This window comes from Oryx dammah, unplaced genomic scaffold, assembly GCF_014754425.2.
Source record: "Oryx dammah isolate SB20612 unplaced genomic scaffold, SCBI_Odam_1.1 HiC_scaffold_8, whole genome shotgun sequence".
Taxonomy (NCBI): Eukaryota; Metazoa; Chordata; class Mammalia; order Artiodactyla; family Bovidae; genus Oryx; species Oryx dammah.
This window is the reverse complement of record NW_024070192.1, coordinates 38,698,754-38,716,220: the sequence shown is the minus strand read 5'-3', so window position 1 is coordinate 38,716,220 and position 17,467 is coordinate 38,698,754. Positions and strand designations below refer to the sequence as shown.

General features: G+C 38.9%; 1 protein-coding gene across 1 annotated transcript in view; it reads right to left on the bottom strand.

Annotated features, from left to right (window-relative positions):
* The window catches only part of METTL16 (methyltransferase like 16), a 61,645-nt gene that overhangs the window by 17,441 nt on the left and 26,737 nt on the right, over nt 1–17,467 (bottom strand). Inside the window, exons 4-6 of the mRNA XM_040243770.1 lie at nt 17,091–17,231; nt 14,608–14,723; nt 11,269–11,411 (exon numbers count right to left, since the gene is read on the bottom strand). Coding sequence (XP_040099704.1) covers nt 11,269–11,411; nt 14,608–14,723; nt 17,091–17,231 — 400 coding nt within the window. The remainder of the gene's footprint in view (nt 1–11,268; nt 11,412–14,607; nt 14,724–17,090; nt 17,232–17,467) is intronic.

Here is a 17,467-nt window from a genome sequence, read left to right as displayed (position 1 = left end):
ATTACCTTTTATTTGGCACTAAAAAGAAATGAGCTGTTAAGCCATGAAAAGACATGGAGAAAACATATATACATTCCTAGTTAAAGAAGCCAATCTGAAAACGCTACATAGTGCACGATTCCAACTATACGGCATCTGGAAAAGGCAAAACTATAGAGATGGTAAAAGATCAGTAGTTGGGAGGGATGGGTGAACAGGTAGAGCACAGAGGATTTTTTAAGGCAGTAGAAATATTATGTATATTATAATGATGGATAAATGTAAATATACATGTGTCCAAGCTCACAGAATATACAACAGGAGGGTAAATCCAAATGTAAACAATGGACTCTGGGTGGTAACTAGTGTCAAGTAGGCTCATCAATTGTAACAAATGTCCCACTCTGGTGAGGGATACTGACAGTGGGAGAGGTACAGGGGCAGGAGTAAATGGGAACTCTCTGTAATTTCCCCTCAATTTTGCTGTACCTTAAACTACTCTAAGAAATAAACTATGTACACCTGAAATTAACACAACATTGTAAATCAACTAGAATCCATAAAATATATATATACATAAAAGTCTAACACAAAAGAGAGAGAGAGAGACAGGAATGACTAACAAGCACATGCAAAGATGCCCCAGTCACTGGTCATCAGGAAAATGCAACTTAAAACTAGAACAACGTATCACTATAAAACCAATAGAATGGATACATTTTAAAGTAATGGCAACATCAAATGGAGTCAGCTGGAACTCTCATACATGGCTGGTGAGAATGGGAAACAGTACAGCCACTTGAGAACAGCCTGGCAACCTGACTCAGGAATCCTATTCCCAGGTATTTACTCAAGATAGAGGAAAACTTAAGTCCACAGCAGACTTGTTTGCAAACGTTCACAGCAGTGTTATCCATACTAGCCAAAACCTAAAAAGGGTCCAAACGTCCATCAACTGGTGAGTGGATTAACCAATCTGGCAGATTCACACAATGGCATACTACGATACAAAGGGAGACACTATGGATACAATGCATGTTACATGAAAGCCTGTTTTGCACTGGGTCATTTACAGTAATGAGGAAACAGCCTCAGAAAAAAAATTTATTGTACTAACAAATCCTAGAGACAAGCAGAAATAGCCATGCAGGGTCACATGAATAAGACACTAGGGTGGTCAGGAAGCAGACAACAGGAGTGAGGGGAGTGCTTAGGCCATGGCCTCTACTGGGGTTTTCTCAGGACGGGCAAGGCAAGGCATGGGGTACAGTTTAGGATCAGCTAATGTGAATAACCTCCAAGGGCTCTGGGCTGTGAAGGGGTCCCCAGGCACCTAGCATCTGGCCCTGGGATGATGAGGCAAAGGAAGATGGCTTCCTGAGCTGAGGGGGCAGATAGAGTAGGGATCTATCTGCCTTGCAGATCCAAGGCTCACTCAGGCTGGGTCCTTAGCTGTATCTAAGAATCGGTGAGCCCAGGGAGGGGCAATCTCCCGTAGCGAAAGCAGTCAAAACCTCATAATACATAGAAAATTAAAAATATTTACAATACAAAGCTAGACACAAAAATCCATTTATTTAAAAGTTTAGAACAGGCAAAACTACTGTGATAGCAAAACCAGTGATGACTAGAGGTTGGGTAGGGTAGGAAGAGACTGCAAAGAGCCACTAGGGAACTTTTTCAGAAATGTTTTATATCTTGACTGTGGTGGTGGTGATGTACACATTTGTCAAGATGCATCAAATCATACACTTGAATTGGAGAAAGTAACCATATGCAAGTTATACCTCAATAAAGCTTAAATATACAAACTTAAATATGATCTAGCTTGTATCTTCAGACATAAATACTAGTAAACAATGCAGTGATGCTTTGCATAGTTCTTGCTTTATAACACAGCTTAGTTACACTAGTAATACATAATCTGTATCCTTTTTTCACCAAGCATCATAATTACTCCTGTGTCATTTGAAGTTCATCCAACTGCACATTATTTTTAAAGAGAAATTTCAGACTAAGGGGATACACATTCAACATTTACTTGTTTATATGCAAAGTAGCTATTGCTGCTGCTGCTGCTAAGTCGCTTCAGTCGTGTCCAACTCTGTGCGACCCCATAGACGGCAGCCCACCAGGCTCTGCCGTCCCTGGGATTCTCCAGGCAAGAACACTGGAGTGGGTTGCCATTTCCTTCTTCAATGCATGAAAGTGAAAAATGAAAGTGAATTTGCTCAGTTGTGTCCAACTCTTCGAGACCCCATGGACTGCAGCCTACCAGGCTCCTCCGTCCATGGGATTTTCCAGGCAAGAGTACTGCAGTTGGTTGCCATTGCCTTCTCTGAAAGTATCTACTGTGAAGGTGAATTTATAGTCACTAAAACTCAAGTGGATTTAAGAGCCTCTAAAATCACATGCCAGGTTAAAACTATAAATTGTCTTTTTTTTTTGCCATTTTTATAAGTTGAAAATGATTGAAGATTGGCAATTTCATATGGTTCATCTTACACTGAGTAATATAAATGAAAATCTTAATTATAAAAGCATGACAAATACTATTATACTGCTTTAGAAATAGTATACATTAACCAGTACTTTGTTTTTATTGTTTATGGGTTCAAGAACAGGTAACAATCCTTATTTTTATATCATCAATCCTCTTCCAGATTTGAAAACACAAATAAATAGTTGTTCTACCTAAACTACTTTAAACAAACCTGGGTAAATTTACTTAGAGCCTAATCTATTTAATTTGGCAGCTTTACAAGGTTTGGAAGAAAAAAAATATATCCCTTTAAGAAGGCAGTGTATAAATGGAGAAATCATTAAGCAGGAATTAAAAGCCTTTGGTAAGTTAGGAGTAAGATGGAGAAATTAAAAGCAATTCGTGCTTACAGTAACAGTATAAAATAAGTTGATTAACACCTTTCCTTTAAAATTAGCATTCTTGAACAGATTAAAAAATCTTTTTCATTGAAGTATAGTTGATTTACAATGTCTTAATTTCTGCAGTACAGCAAAGTGACTCAGTTACATTCTTTTTTATATTATTTTCATTGTGGTTTATCCCAGGATACTGAATATAGTGTCCTGTGCTATACAGTGGTATTTTGTTGTTTATCCGCTTTGTAATAGTTGGCATCTTCTACCCTGAATCTCCGACTCCGTCCCTCCTCCACCCTCCTGCCCTATGACAACCACTGTCCTGTTCTCTGTGTCTGTGAGTCTGTTTCTGTTTTGTAAGTAGGTTCGTCTGTGCCCTATTTTAGGCTTCACATATAAGTGATATCATACGGTATTTGTCTTCCTGACTTACTCCATTTAGCTGAAGTACTCTCCACTCTAGTTGCATCCATGTCCTTGAGACATGAGATGAGAATCACCAGAGGCCAAGAGAAGTTCAACAACAGAGAGGAAAGAAAGATGTTACAAACCTCCTCAGGTGATGAAAGGAAGCAAGTATTTAGACAACGAAGGCTCACAGAACTTCCCTGGTGGCTCAGACGGTAAAGAATCCGCCTCCAATGCAGGAGATCACAGGAGACGCAGGTTCGGTCCCCGGGTGGGGAAGAGCCCCGGGCAGGGAAGAGCCCTGGACAAGGGAATGGCAACCCACTCCAGTATTCTTGCCTGGAGAATTCCATAGACAGAGGAACCCAGCAGGCTATAATCTTTGGGGTCGCAAAGAGTCAGACATGACTGAACAACTAACACATTTGACAAGGCTTGTAATATGTCATCGGTACTTAATATAAGCTTGGCAGAGTTCATATTTCTTTTAACCCTTACTGTAACTTAAATGAGTTTTTCAAGGCAAGAATACTGAAGTGGTTTGCCATTCCCTTCTCCAGCGGACCACGCTTTGTCAGAACTCTCCACTATGAATACACTATGAATACAAGAATACACAGAAGAACTATACAAAAAAGATCCTAATGACCCACCCAGATAACCAAAACAGTGTGATCACTCACCTAGAACCAGACATCCTGGAATGCAAAGTCAAGTGGGCCTTAGGAAGCATCACTACAAACAAAGCTAGTGGAGGTGATGGAATTCCAGTTGAGCTATTTCAAATCCTGAAAGATGATGCTGTGAAAGTGCTGCACTCAATACACCAGCAAATTTGGAAAACTCAGCAGTGGCCACAGGACTGGAAAAGGTCAGTTTTCATTCTAATCCCAAAGGAAGGCAATGCTAAAGAATGCTCAAACTACCACACAACTGTATTCATTTTATACACTAGCAAAGTAATGCTCAAATTTCTCCAAGCCAGGCTTCAACAAAATGTGAACTGAGAATTTCCAGATGTTCAAGCTGGATTTAGAAAAGGCAAAGGAACTAGAGATCAAACTGCCAACATCCATTGGATCATAGAAAAAGCAAGAGAGTTCCAGAAAAAAAATCTACGTCTGCTTTACTGATTACACCAAAGCTTTTGACTGTGTGGATCACAATAAACTGTGGAAAATTCTGAAAGAGATGGGAATACCAGACCACCTGACCTGCCTCTGAGAATCCATATGCAGGTCAAGAAGCAACAGTTAGAACTGGACATGGAACAACAGACTGGTTCCAAATCAGGAAAGGAGTACTGCAAGGCTGTATATTGTCACCCTGCTTATTTAACTTATATGCAGAGTACATCATGAGAAACATTGGGCTGCAAGAAGCACAAGCTAGAATAAAGATTGCCGGGAGAAATAACAATAACCTCAGATATGCAGATGACACCACCCTTATGGCAGAAAGTGAAGAGGAACTAAAAAGCCTCTTGATGAAAGTGAAAGTGGAAAGTGAAAAAGTTGGCTTAAAGCTCAACATTTAGAAAACGAAGATCATGGCATCCGGTCCCATCACTTCATGGGAAATAGATGGGGAAACAGTGGAAACAGTGTCAGACTTTATTTTTAGGGGCTCCAAAATCACTGCAGATGGTGATTGCAGCCATGAAATTAAAAGACGCTTACTCCTTGGAAGGAAAGTTATGACCAACCTAGATAGTATATTCAAAAGCAGAGACATTACTTTGCCGACTAAGGTCTGTCTAGTCAAGGCTATGGTTTTTCCAGTAGCCATGTATGGATATAACAGTTGGACTATAAAGAAAGCTGAGCGCTGAAGAACTGATGCTTTTGAACTGTGATGTTGGAGAAGACTTCTTGAGAGTCCCTTGGACTGGAAGGAGATCAAACCAATCAATCTTGAAGGAGATCAATTCTGAATATTCACTGGAAGGACTGATGCTAAAGCTGAAACTCCAATACTTTGGCCACCTGATGCGAAGAACTGACTCATTAGAAAAGACCCTGATGCTGGGAAAGATTGAAGGCAAGAGGAAAAGAGGACAAGAGAGAATGAGATGGTTGGATGGCATCACTGACTCAATGAACATGAGTCTGAGCAAGCTCCAGGAGTTGGTAATAGACAGGGAAGCCTGGCATGCTGCAGTCAATGGGGTCACAAAGAGTCAGACACGACTGAGTGACTGAACTGTACTGAACTGTAACCTAAATACTGTATCATGAATCTTTTTTTTTTCCTTTCAGGCTGCATGGTGTGGCATGAGGAACATCCCCAACCAGGGATCGAACCTGCACCCCCTGCAGTGAGTAGAACGTGATATCCTAACCACTGGCCTGCCAGGAAATCCCTTAGCGTCACTTAAAAAAAAAAAAAAAATTTATTTGGCTGTGTCAAGTCTTAGTTGCAGCTCACAAGATCTTTAGTTGTGGCATGCAAACTCCTCCTTAGCTTCACTTTTTAAAAACATGTCTGCCCATTAGATCCTAACTACTCTCAACAGGCATCTTGTGACAACTAATCAAAATGTAAGTAGGAAAAAAAAAAAAGAAAGAAAAGGATGATCTAGCTACCCAAGAGACTCTGAACCCATTATACTATTTTAATGATGAAAGTAGCACTCCACTCATTACAGCATTTAGTAATTCTTTGGGGACAGCAGGTTTCAAGAAAAATTATTTTGAAATTATTTCAAACGTACAGGAATTGCAAGATTAGCGCAAATAATTCCAGCATACTGTTTACCTCGATTCACTGCACTTTCCCAACCATTTGCTTGCTGTGTGTGTTTTTTCTAAACCATTTGAGAGTTAGCTACAGACATTATCATGCCCCAAACCTTAAATATTTTGGCATGTACATTTTAAAAACAAGGGCATTCTCTCTTATAAACACAGAACAACTATCAAATTATGAAAATTTAACACTCATACAGTTCTTTTATCTGGAATTTGGTCCATACTCAAATTTTGCGAATTATCTCAGTAACGTCCTTCATGTCAATTTTCTCCCCTGATATAAGATCCAATCTAGGATCATGCATTTCATTTACGTGTCAAGTCTCTTTAGTCTCTTTCAATCTGGAACAGTTCTGCGGTCTGTTTTTTTTTTTCACTTTCATGACCTTAATATTTTTGAAAAATTGTCTTAAAAAATCTCTCAAGTTTGGTATGTCTGAAATTATCCTTCGTCAGATTCAGGTTAAACATTTTGGGCCGGAAGAATAAAGAGATGCTGTGTGTCCTTCTAGGCAACTTGCATCACACGGTGATCATCTGGTCAAGGTGGTAACCCTCAATCTCTCCACTATAAAGTTACTATATATTTCTTTGTCATTGAGAAATGCTTTGTGATTAGGGAAATACTTTGAAACTATGAAAAATACCTTCTCTACAAATTCTCCATTGTTGACTCCTCCATGAATCAATTACTATAATGATTGCAAAATGGTAATTTTTCTAACTTGATTATTCTTTCTACATTTATTAGTTGGCATTCTAATGTAATAAAGAGCTTTCCCTTTATCCCTTATGTACTTCATTTGTTTACCTTATTCAATGTGTTACAATCCATTATCATCATTATTCATCCTAACCTTGCACTATATTGTGCCATATTTTGCTTGAGCTCTCTCCCTGTTAACATTTAATACCATAAAAGGTATTTCTCAACTTATAGATAAGGAAAATGAAGTGGCTTACACTTTTATAAAGGCAAGTGTGTAGACAGTTTGCAGTAGAACCAAACAGTCTATCAGTTGGAAAATTAACTAAAAGGTCAGTTATGAAATTTACAGTTGTTCCTTGCAACTACCAGGTATAGCACCTTGTAACTATACTAGCATCTAGTTTTTAAAACCGGAAAAGGAGGCTGGCTCCACATTAGAATAAAGTAACAAAGTACTTTTAATGTTTCCTTTCAACATAGCAGACCACAGCGGTTAAAGCTGCTGGATCACTAAAAAGGACAAGAGTTTAAATTATCCTATTTACTATTCATTATTATTATTTACTATTATTATTAGTTACATCAAATATATATTTATTTAATTATATGACTACCCCATGAGGCATAATGTAGCTATCATTATTTCACTTTATCAATGAGAAAACAACTTTTAAAAATCAAAGAACCACATTCCAAAAGGCCCAGATTGTTAAATTTATTACCCAGCACCTGGTGATGATCACCAGATATGTGGATTCTACCTACATCCAAGAAGTCCCCACCATATGGCAGAGGGCAGCGGATGGAAAGGAAAAAGCAAAAATGGGGAGTTAAACCAGCACTAAGTTGGAACTTCGTAACTCTGGTTCCTGGAAAAATCAGAGAATCATTGCCATAAAGGGTGTCAGCTATAGTCAGTAATAAGAGTGGAACCCAGGCCATGAGGAGTTTGATAAAGTCTGCTGATTTATTTAGGTTAGGTAAGTGAGTCTCTAAAAAGGAAAATGCTATTAAGTAAGCTCAAGTCACAGGCACAAAGAATGAAAGGCAAAGATGACAAGCACTTGTAAATCTTCATCACCGATAAAAAGGCTGTCTAATAATGACAATATGTCAATTATATCTCAACAGTAAAGAAAAGGCTGTGCACTTAGAAGCCTAACTGCAGACTGGGCCACCGCGGCTGCGTGGGGTGGTGGAAAGGGGATGAGAGCAGAATTAGAAGATCTACGGCCCAGATTTCTAACCTGTACAACTAAGAGGCTGGATAACCTTCTCTCCCAAGGGCCTCCCAGCTGCAAAATTCCTTCAGATACAAAACTGCAGTTGCTGCTGAGCATGGCTCAGGTGAGGCACCTGGAGAGCCACCACTGAAGGTCAGTCCAACAAGTACAGCTTATTTCACTCTGCAATGTTACACATTTGGCTTAATTTCTGCACTTCTCTGGGAACAAGAAAAGGGTTAAGAAGATGATGGTGGAGTTTAAATACTTATTTTTAATCTCTCATTTTTTCATAGCTTCAAAATATGCAGTTTCCACAGCAATTTAAAATTCGAGAGTTGCATAGTGGTATAAACTTTATGTCAACAATAAAAATAAGCAAGAGGACATGAACTGATACCTTTCTTCCTTTTATCTTCCCTCTCAACCTGCCTGAGTCCTAACAGAGCAGACAAGACTGATGAAACTCTTTAAGTGGACTGTACCTGGTAACTTCTCCCACATATGACACCAACCTTGAAATGGTTGACTCTTTCAGTTCAGTTCAGTTCAGTCGCTCAGTCATGTCCGACTCTTTGCGACCCCATGAATCACAGCACGCCAGGCCTCCCTGTCCATCACCATCTCCCAGAGTTCACTCAGACTCATGTCCATCGAGTCCATGATGCCATCCAGCCATCTCATCCTCGGTTGTCCCCTTCTCCTCCTGTCCCCAATCCCTCCCGGCATCAGAGTCTTTTCCAATGAGTCAACTCTTCGCATGAGGTGGCCAAAGTACTGGAGCTTCAGCTTTAGCATCATTCCTTCCACAGAACACCCAGGGCTGATCTCCTTTAGGATGAATTGGTTGGATCTCCTTGCAGTCCAAGGGATTCTCAAGAGTCTTCTCCAACACCACAGTTCAAAAGCATCAATTCTTCGGTGCTCAGCCTTCTTCACAGTCCAACTCTCACATCCATACATGACCACAGGAAAAACTATAGCCTTGACTAGACAGACCTTAATCGGCAAAGTAATGTCTCTGCTTTTGAATATACTATCTAGGTTGGTCATAACTTTTCTTCCAAGGAGTAAGCGTCTTTTAATTTCATGGCTGCAGTCACCATCTACAGTGATTTTGGAGCCCCAAAAAATAAAGTCTGACACTGTTTCCACTGTTTCCCCATCTATTTCCCATGAAATGATGGGACCGGATGCCATGATCTTCGTTTTCTGAATGTTGAGCTTTAAGCCAGCTTTTTCTCTCCTCTTTCACTTTCATCAAGAGGCTTTTTAGTTCTTGTTCACTTTCTGCCATAAGGGTGGTATCATCTGCATATCTGAGGTTATTGATATTTCTCCCGGCAATTTAGAAACATAATTTGTTGTTTTCAGTCCCTCAGTCATGTCTGACTCTTTGCAACCCCATGGACTGCAGCATGCCAGGCTCCCCTGTCCTTCACCATCTCCTGGAGCTTGCTCAAACTCACATCCACTGAGTTGGTGATACTATCTAATCATCTGGCACTAGCAATTTACCCTTCGCAGCAAACATTCACCTTTCCTTCAGTCTGAGGGCAGCCACAGAGCCAGGCAGACTTGGACTATATTGACCAATTTCTCTCCCTTAGAATGGTGTTCCTTTACAACATACTTTTTGTAGTTCAAATGGAACTTTGGAAACAATAGAAATTTACTGATTAAAAGGCTCCTGAAAATGACCTTCCCCATTTTCCTGAGTGACTCCAGTTCCCTCAAAAGGGACACTGAAGTGGCCACATGGCCCTGTTTACCTGCTGTCATGAGTTTCAGTGCTATTACTTTCTTCCAGTTTAATTTACTTACTCACACTCTTAATACCCAGTATAATTTAAGTCTCTTTCTTCCTCACACCCTAATGTATCATTAAAGAAATCGATTAAGGTAAAAATATATTAACCTTTGGCTTTAATATTGTGTCAGTTTTCTGAGAGGCAGATCATCCAATTGCCTTTCATGTTTAAATAAAATCACATTTAACAAATCAGGGTATGTGTTGACTTTGGAATTGGCCTTCTACTAAAATAAACAACTTTAAATGCCTGTAAGTCCAAAAGAAAAAAAAAAAGTTTCCCTAATTAGGAATTCTAGTTCTGAGTATTCACCCAGAAGAATTCAAAGTCAGGTCTTAAGAAATATTTGCACATTCATGTTCCTAGCAACATTATCCACAACAGCCAAAACATGGAAGTAATCCAAGTGTCCATCAACAGATGAATGGATAAACAAAATGTAGTATATACATACCAAGGAATATTAATATTATTCAGCCCTAAAAAGGAAGGAAATTCTGAAACCTGCTATAAGATGGATGCATATCAATGACATGATCCTAAGTAAAAGATGCCAGTCATAAATCATATATGATTCCATTTATATGAGGTACCTAGAACAGTCAAATTCAGAGAGACAGAAAGAAAAGTAGTGGTTGCCAGGGGAACCACTATGGGAAGACAGAGAATAGGGAGTAGTTGTTAATAGGTACAGAATTTTTTTAAGTTTTACAAAAAGAAAGAGTTCTGGAGGTTAGCAGCACAACTATATGAATGTACTTAATGCTACTGAACTGTACACTTAATAAAATGGTTACGAAGGCAAATTTTACATTATGTGTATTTTACCACAATTTCAAAAAATTCTTCTTTATGTCACAAAGCTAAATCCCAGGGCTGAAAGTCCTTTCAGTTTGAACCAGCACATTATCCATCATTTCAACAACACTTGGCAGTGTGAAAAGTCAAGCAAGACAAATAGCTCTCTCTGAGTACCTTACGTTGCTTAATGACAGGTGTGTTGTCCGAAATAATTAGCTTTTAAAAAGGAGTAGCCTTAACTCTCCTCTGGAACTGGTTAGGGATCTCAGTTTCCCTTCATTAAGTTCCTGACAGCTCAATGTCCTCACATCTGTCACTGTTTGGGAGACTGATTCCAAGAACATAAATTGCTTCGAGGACTGGGCAACAAATTTATTCTGGTTCACAGGACAGAGCTGAACCCATCTGTTTTCTAATCAAAAGCCATATTTGAGTCAGTTTTGCTCCATCACAGGACCACACTAATGGGAGCAGTACAATCATATGGTATTTTCCTCCTTTCTATCCATGTAGTACACATGATTATGGGAAACACAAATCAATTAGAGGCATGACAACACCCTCACAAACAGGGTCTCTGCAAACTGTAGGACCTTCAACCAATTCCATTTTTATCTGTTAATTCTTCAGACCACAGTGATTCATTTCCTCTAAGTGACATGGTTTCTTTCTGAATTACACACGGGAAAATATTCTTACCAACTTACCTTAATCTTTTTTTAAGCTGTAAACTGTCATGGATGATCCTTTTAACAAACTCTAGTTCACCTCCTTCTGCCATGATCTCTGTGATTCCTCCTGTATTTACAGAACTGGGTGGGGGTCTTCGAGGATTTCGAGAATTTACTCCCTTAACAACAACAACAAAAACCCTGGTGAAAAATTCTTACACCTTAAGACCAGGTCTCTGTAACCTAGTTCTAAGTAAGAATGCTTAGACATAATTTCAATTTCCAAGTACTATGCTAGACTTAGGATTTAAAAAATCATATAACCACAGCATTTGAAACAACTATATTCCTGTTAATATTCCTTCCTTAAAGGGTCTTTACCTTCCATCTTTGTGATTAAACATACTAGCATTGTACTTTTTTATGTAACAATTCTGTCACTTTTTCTTTATGTTTTCTGTCTTGGTATTATATACTGAAAATATTCCGCCCAAAGACTATAAAAACATTGAATTTTGTTTTCTTCTAGTATAGTTTCACTTTTAAATTTTAAATATTTAATCCACTCCTACCTCACATCATATTTTTTAAAAAATCTAAGTAGAACAAAGATTTAAATATAAATAGCTAAAACAATAAAGAAGAAAACATAGGAGTAAATATGCTTCTTAACTATGATACCAAAAGCATAAGCAACAACAAAAACCAGATAAACTGATAAAAGTAAAGAAAAAAAAAAGGCAAAAACTTCCAAGCTGCAAAAGACACTGCCAACAAAGCACAAAGACAACCCACAGAATGGGAGATAATATTTGCAAATAATATACCTAATAAGGGGCTTCCCTGATAGCTCAGTTGGTAAAGAATCCGCCTGCAATGCAGGAGATCCTGGTTCAATTCCTGGGTCAGGAAGATCTGCTGGAGAAGGTATAGGCTACCCACTCCAGGATTCTTGGGCTTCCCTTGTGGCTCAGGTGGTGGTAAAGAATCTGCCTCCAATGTGGGAGACCTGGATTCGACCCCTGGGTTGGGATGATTCCCTGGAGAAGGGAAAGGCTATACCCATTCCAAGGGACTTGCATACAGAATAAAGAATTCTTAAAATAGTCAGAAGAAAAACAGCCCAATTCATCTGGGCAAAGGATCTGAACAGGCCTTTATCCAAAGAAGATCCACAAATGATCAAAAAGTATGCGAAAAGATGTTCAATATCATTAGCCATCAGGGATATGCACATTCAAACCACAATGAGCTACCACTCCATTCCTCCTAGGATAGCTGTAACCAAGAAGATAACAAGTGTTGACAAAGATGTGGACAAACTGGAAGTCCCACACACTAGTTATAATCAAAAATGTGGTGCAAACACTGTGGAAAACATTCTGGCAGTTCCTCAAACAATTAAACACACAGTTACCAGATGACCTAGTAATTCCGCTCCTAGGTATATACCTACAAGAAGTGAAAACATGTTCATGCAAACACTTGTACAAGAATACCTGCAGCAGCTTTGTTCATAGCCAAAAAGTGCCTAAAACCCAAATGTCCATTCATGAACGAATGGCTTGATAAAAGGGGTATTTCCATACAATGGAATATTTATTCGGCAATAGAAAGAAACTAATACATGGTACAATATGGGTGAACCCTGGAAACATACTATGTTTAGTGAAAGAAGTTAGCTACAGCAGACCACAGATTTTAGAATTCCATTGTAATGAAATGTTCAAAACAGGCAACTCCAGAAACAGAAAGCAGACTAGGAGTAAGGGGGCTGCAAGGGAATCAAGAGTAACTGTTAATGGACGTGGGGCTTTTTTGGGGGGAGGGAATGATGAAAATGTTCTAAAATTAATTGGGTAATGGTTGCACAATTCTGTGAATATACTGCTGCTACTGCTGCTGCTGCTGCTATGTCACTTCAGTCGTGTCCGACTCTGTGCGACTCCATGGACGGCAGCCCACCAGGCTCCCCCATCCCTGGGATTCTCCAGGCAAGAACACTGGAGTGGGTTGCCATTTCCTTCTCCAATGCATGAAAGTGAAAGTGAAGTCGCTCAGTTGTCCGACTCTTAGCGACCCCATGGACTGTAGCCTACCAGGCTTCTCCGTTCATGGGATCTTCCAGGCAAGAGTACTGGAGTGGAGTGCCATTGCCTTCTCTGGTGAATATACTAAAAATAATAAAAGTCTATCCTTTAAGTAGGTGAACTGATGGCATGAAAATTACATTTCAGTAAAGCTGATGTAAAAAGATATTTAATTCTGGTGCCAGTAATAGTCTATTTCTTCACCTGGAAGCTCGTTCTACAAGAACATTCACTTTGGAAAATCCAGCTTACACTTATGGCCTGTGTATTTTTACATGTATACAGAATATCTCAATATTTTTCTTAAAAATGTACTCTAGGATGTGACTATTTTAGTTCTTAGATCTATTTGCATCAAGAGCCAAAATTTAGTTTCCTAAATCCTGCTTGACTTCCTGCTCCAATCTAGAATATGTTATTGCTAATAAATTTCTGTCCACCTCACCTCTAACTCAAATTTGATCCATGTGGAATTTATTTTGTTATGAGGTATGTAAATGGTATTTTAGAGCATCTGAGTGATTCTAAAAATAATTTTTATTCTCAAAGTTTTAAGCATACATACCACCCCTTGTTTCCTCTAATATTTCTATTAACTTTTCTTTAGATGAGGAAAAATTAGGTTAAATCAATAATATTTTATTGATTTTCAACAGCTTAGCTATTTTCAGCCAATGTATAAGCTGTTTTAAGCCAGTATATGAGCTGTTTTTAGCCATTTTCATGAGCAAATATATTTTATTTCATAAAATCAATATACTCATTTCAAGTTGGAACACTAAATCAGCCATTTGTTTACTATCAAATGATAGCTGGCTGTAAAAACAGTGATCTTTCCTTAGGCCAAAAGGCCCAATGCAGGAGTAGACTGTAACCTAAGTTGGTCCAGTCAGAAGAAATCCAAATGTTCAATGGTTTGAGAAAGAAAAGAGCTCCCTCCTCACCCTCTCCCCCTCCCCATTACTCTGCCACAAGTAAACCAACTTGAGAACAGAACCAACCAAGGGTCAGATCAGAGCCAAAGGGAACTTGAAAAAAGTCTCAACCTTGATATTATGATGAACTCCTTGATCAAACTGTTCCTGAAGTTCATGCTATTGCTGGATTTCTCAGAAACATAAGCCAATAAACCTTTTTGGAAAGTCAATCTGAATTAGATTTTCAGGTGCTTGATACCAGAAGCATCCTAACTGATACAGCTTCCAAAAGAAATGTTGCTCTTATCTTTGCAAACAAGGAAAACTTAGATAAATATTCAACTACTTTAAAGGAGAAGATATTTTACCTTGGCTTCCAACTGATTGGCAAAAAATGGAGGGTTGCACATGCAAAAGTCATAAATTATCTCAGATTCTTCTTTAAGAGCATCCATCAAGAGTGTCTTCTGTGGTACTTTAACCACTAGGAAAAAAAAAGAGAGACTTAACTACTATTAATACTGTGACAGTTTTCAAATATATCCACAAATTCTTCAGCACTAGTCCCTTCAAGAGGTGGTGTTTGATTTCCCTTTCCTTGAGAGCAGCTTCACTCAATGACTTGCTTTTATTGAAAAGAATATGATAGAAGTAAAAAGGTATCACTTCTGAAGCTAGGTCATAAGAAGCAATATGGCTTCCTCCTTGCCCTATCACTTAAACAACTTGCTCTATGAGAAGCCAGCTGACATGCTCCAAGGATGCTTAAGTAGCCCTGAGGAGAGATCCACATGGCAGTGAACTAAAGCTTCCTGCCTACAGCCACGTAAGTGAGCCATCTTGGAAGCAAATCTCTATCCCCAATCTTTCAGACTACAACCTCATGCAAGACTCTGAACCAGAACCACCTGGCTAGGCCACACCCAAATTCCTGACCCATATGAATAATGAGATAATAAATGTTTACTGCCTAAACTGCCAGATTTGGGGGTAATTTGTAATACAGGAATGGATAACTAAAAATCTCATTAATAATATACTAAGGGACTTCCTTGGTGGTCTAGTGGCTAAAACTCCACGCTCCCAATGACCATGGGCTCAGGGAGATACCACATGCTGCAATGAACTGCAACTAAGAGTTCACACGCCGTAACAGAAGACCCACATGCCACAACAAAGATCGAAGATCGAAAAAAAAAAAAATTGAAGATCCTGTGAGCTGTAGCTAAGACCCAGTGCAGTCAAATAAATAAATATTTAATATATATATTAACATCTCCCCTTATGATGTTTAACACTAGTAAGAAAAGCCGGTTTCTTAGACAGCCAGTGTAAATTTGCTGCATGACTGAGGGAGCTCAAACTGGGGCTCTGTGACAAACTAGAGGGGTAGGATGGAATAGGAGGGAGGTCCAAAAGAGGGGACATTTGTTTACCAATGGTAGGCTCATTTGATATATGGCAGAAAACAACGCAATACTTTAAGGCAATTATCCTTCAATTAAAAATACATAACTTAAAAAAAGAACAGTCTATTTCTTCCAAAGAGAGACATAAAGTCTCTTTAATGCCAAAAAAAAGAAAAAAAGAACTGTCAACTGCCTTTTATGTAGACAGTAAGCACGGAAATAAAAGTAAAAGCTCTACTTGAATACACTGTTTAAGTTAGGGCACCCCATCAGTCTCACGGTACTTATATAACTTGAAGGGGCTTCCCCAGTGGCTCAGTGGTTAAGAATCTGCCTGCAATACAGCAAACACAGGAGACAAGGGTTCGACCCCTGGGTGGGGAAGATCTCCTGAGGGAGGAAATGGCAACCCACTCCAATATTTTGGTCAGGATAATCCTATGAAGCCTGGCAGACTATAGTTGGTGGGGTCACAGAGTTGGAAATGACTGACTGACTTAGCACAAAGGAGATTTGACTATTTGTAGCACAGTTCCAAGTACTGAAATTAAAAAGATGGTACAGTTTAATCAACAGCAGGATTTTCTTCCTTTTAAAGTCTTGGTAACTAGGTTACTTCATATACAGTTGGTTCTCATTAGCAGTAAAGTCACCACAAACACTGAATTAGTGCCTACTGAACCACTGATTCCTAAGAGAAATACAGGGTTAGGTAGCTTCAAGCCTCTGATCACATTTTCATCACCCAATCAATATATATCCTATTTTATGTATCTCTGTTTAAAGACACCTTATTTAACATGCATTACCGACTCAACATTGAACTCATGGCCAAAGTACTATAATATGTCTGAAGAAAACTTATCTGACACACGTATTTTCTGTTAGGCACATCACAGCCTTCTTGTACTTAGGAACACTAGTACCCAAGTACTATGTTTAAGGGCCATTAAAAACAGCAAAATCACCAAGAAAAAGCACAGAACTGCAACAACAAAAAAAGTGGTAGTAAGTAGACCATGAAAAGAACACTTGTTTACAGTGTGTGAGCTGAAAGGAGACAGCAGGGAAAAGAAAAAGACAAGACAGCAGGGAACACACACACCAGGTGATTCCAATTTTTTCCCATTTTGCACACGTCTGTGAATGACCACAAAAGTACCACAAGTATTGTTTTGGGGGCTAAAAATAGACACAGGTAAGCAAACTTTAGCAAGGAGGCAAATTCACAACACAGAATCTACAAGTATGAGGGTCAGCTGCGTTCACCCTATTTCTGAGTTGATTCTGATAACAAAGCAGCAAACCCAATTACAACTGTACCAAATTTTTAAAAATTACCAAAGGTTGTATGTTAAAGCAAAAGATAATGAGATGTGTTAAATTAGAAAAACAGGTTAACAAACAAAACTTGAAAGGAATATTGATTCTGCAGAGCTAACCTTTTATAAGATCAGATAAGTTATTCTGCTCCACATTCTTCTTTGCGTAGTTGAAGCACATATCATCTACCTCTGTTGCAAGGAAATACCAGCCGTTTAAGGTTGTTCCAAGTAAAGGATAGATGCAGGATGCCCCAGTACCTAGTGAAATAAGAATTCAAAACACATTGCACACACCTGAGCAGAAGGTGAGAACAATCAGCAAAAACACCATTCTTCTTTTCTTAGAATCCTTACAGCCTTAACAGCTTAAAACAACAAGCTGGTACTGATTATGCACATATTGCAGCTACTGGTTTCCTGTACGTTAGTCTTACATCATAATTAGTTTCAAATTTCCTAAAGGAGAGAAACCTTCCTGCACTCATTGTATGCTG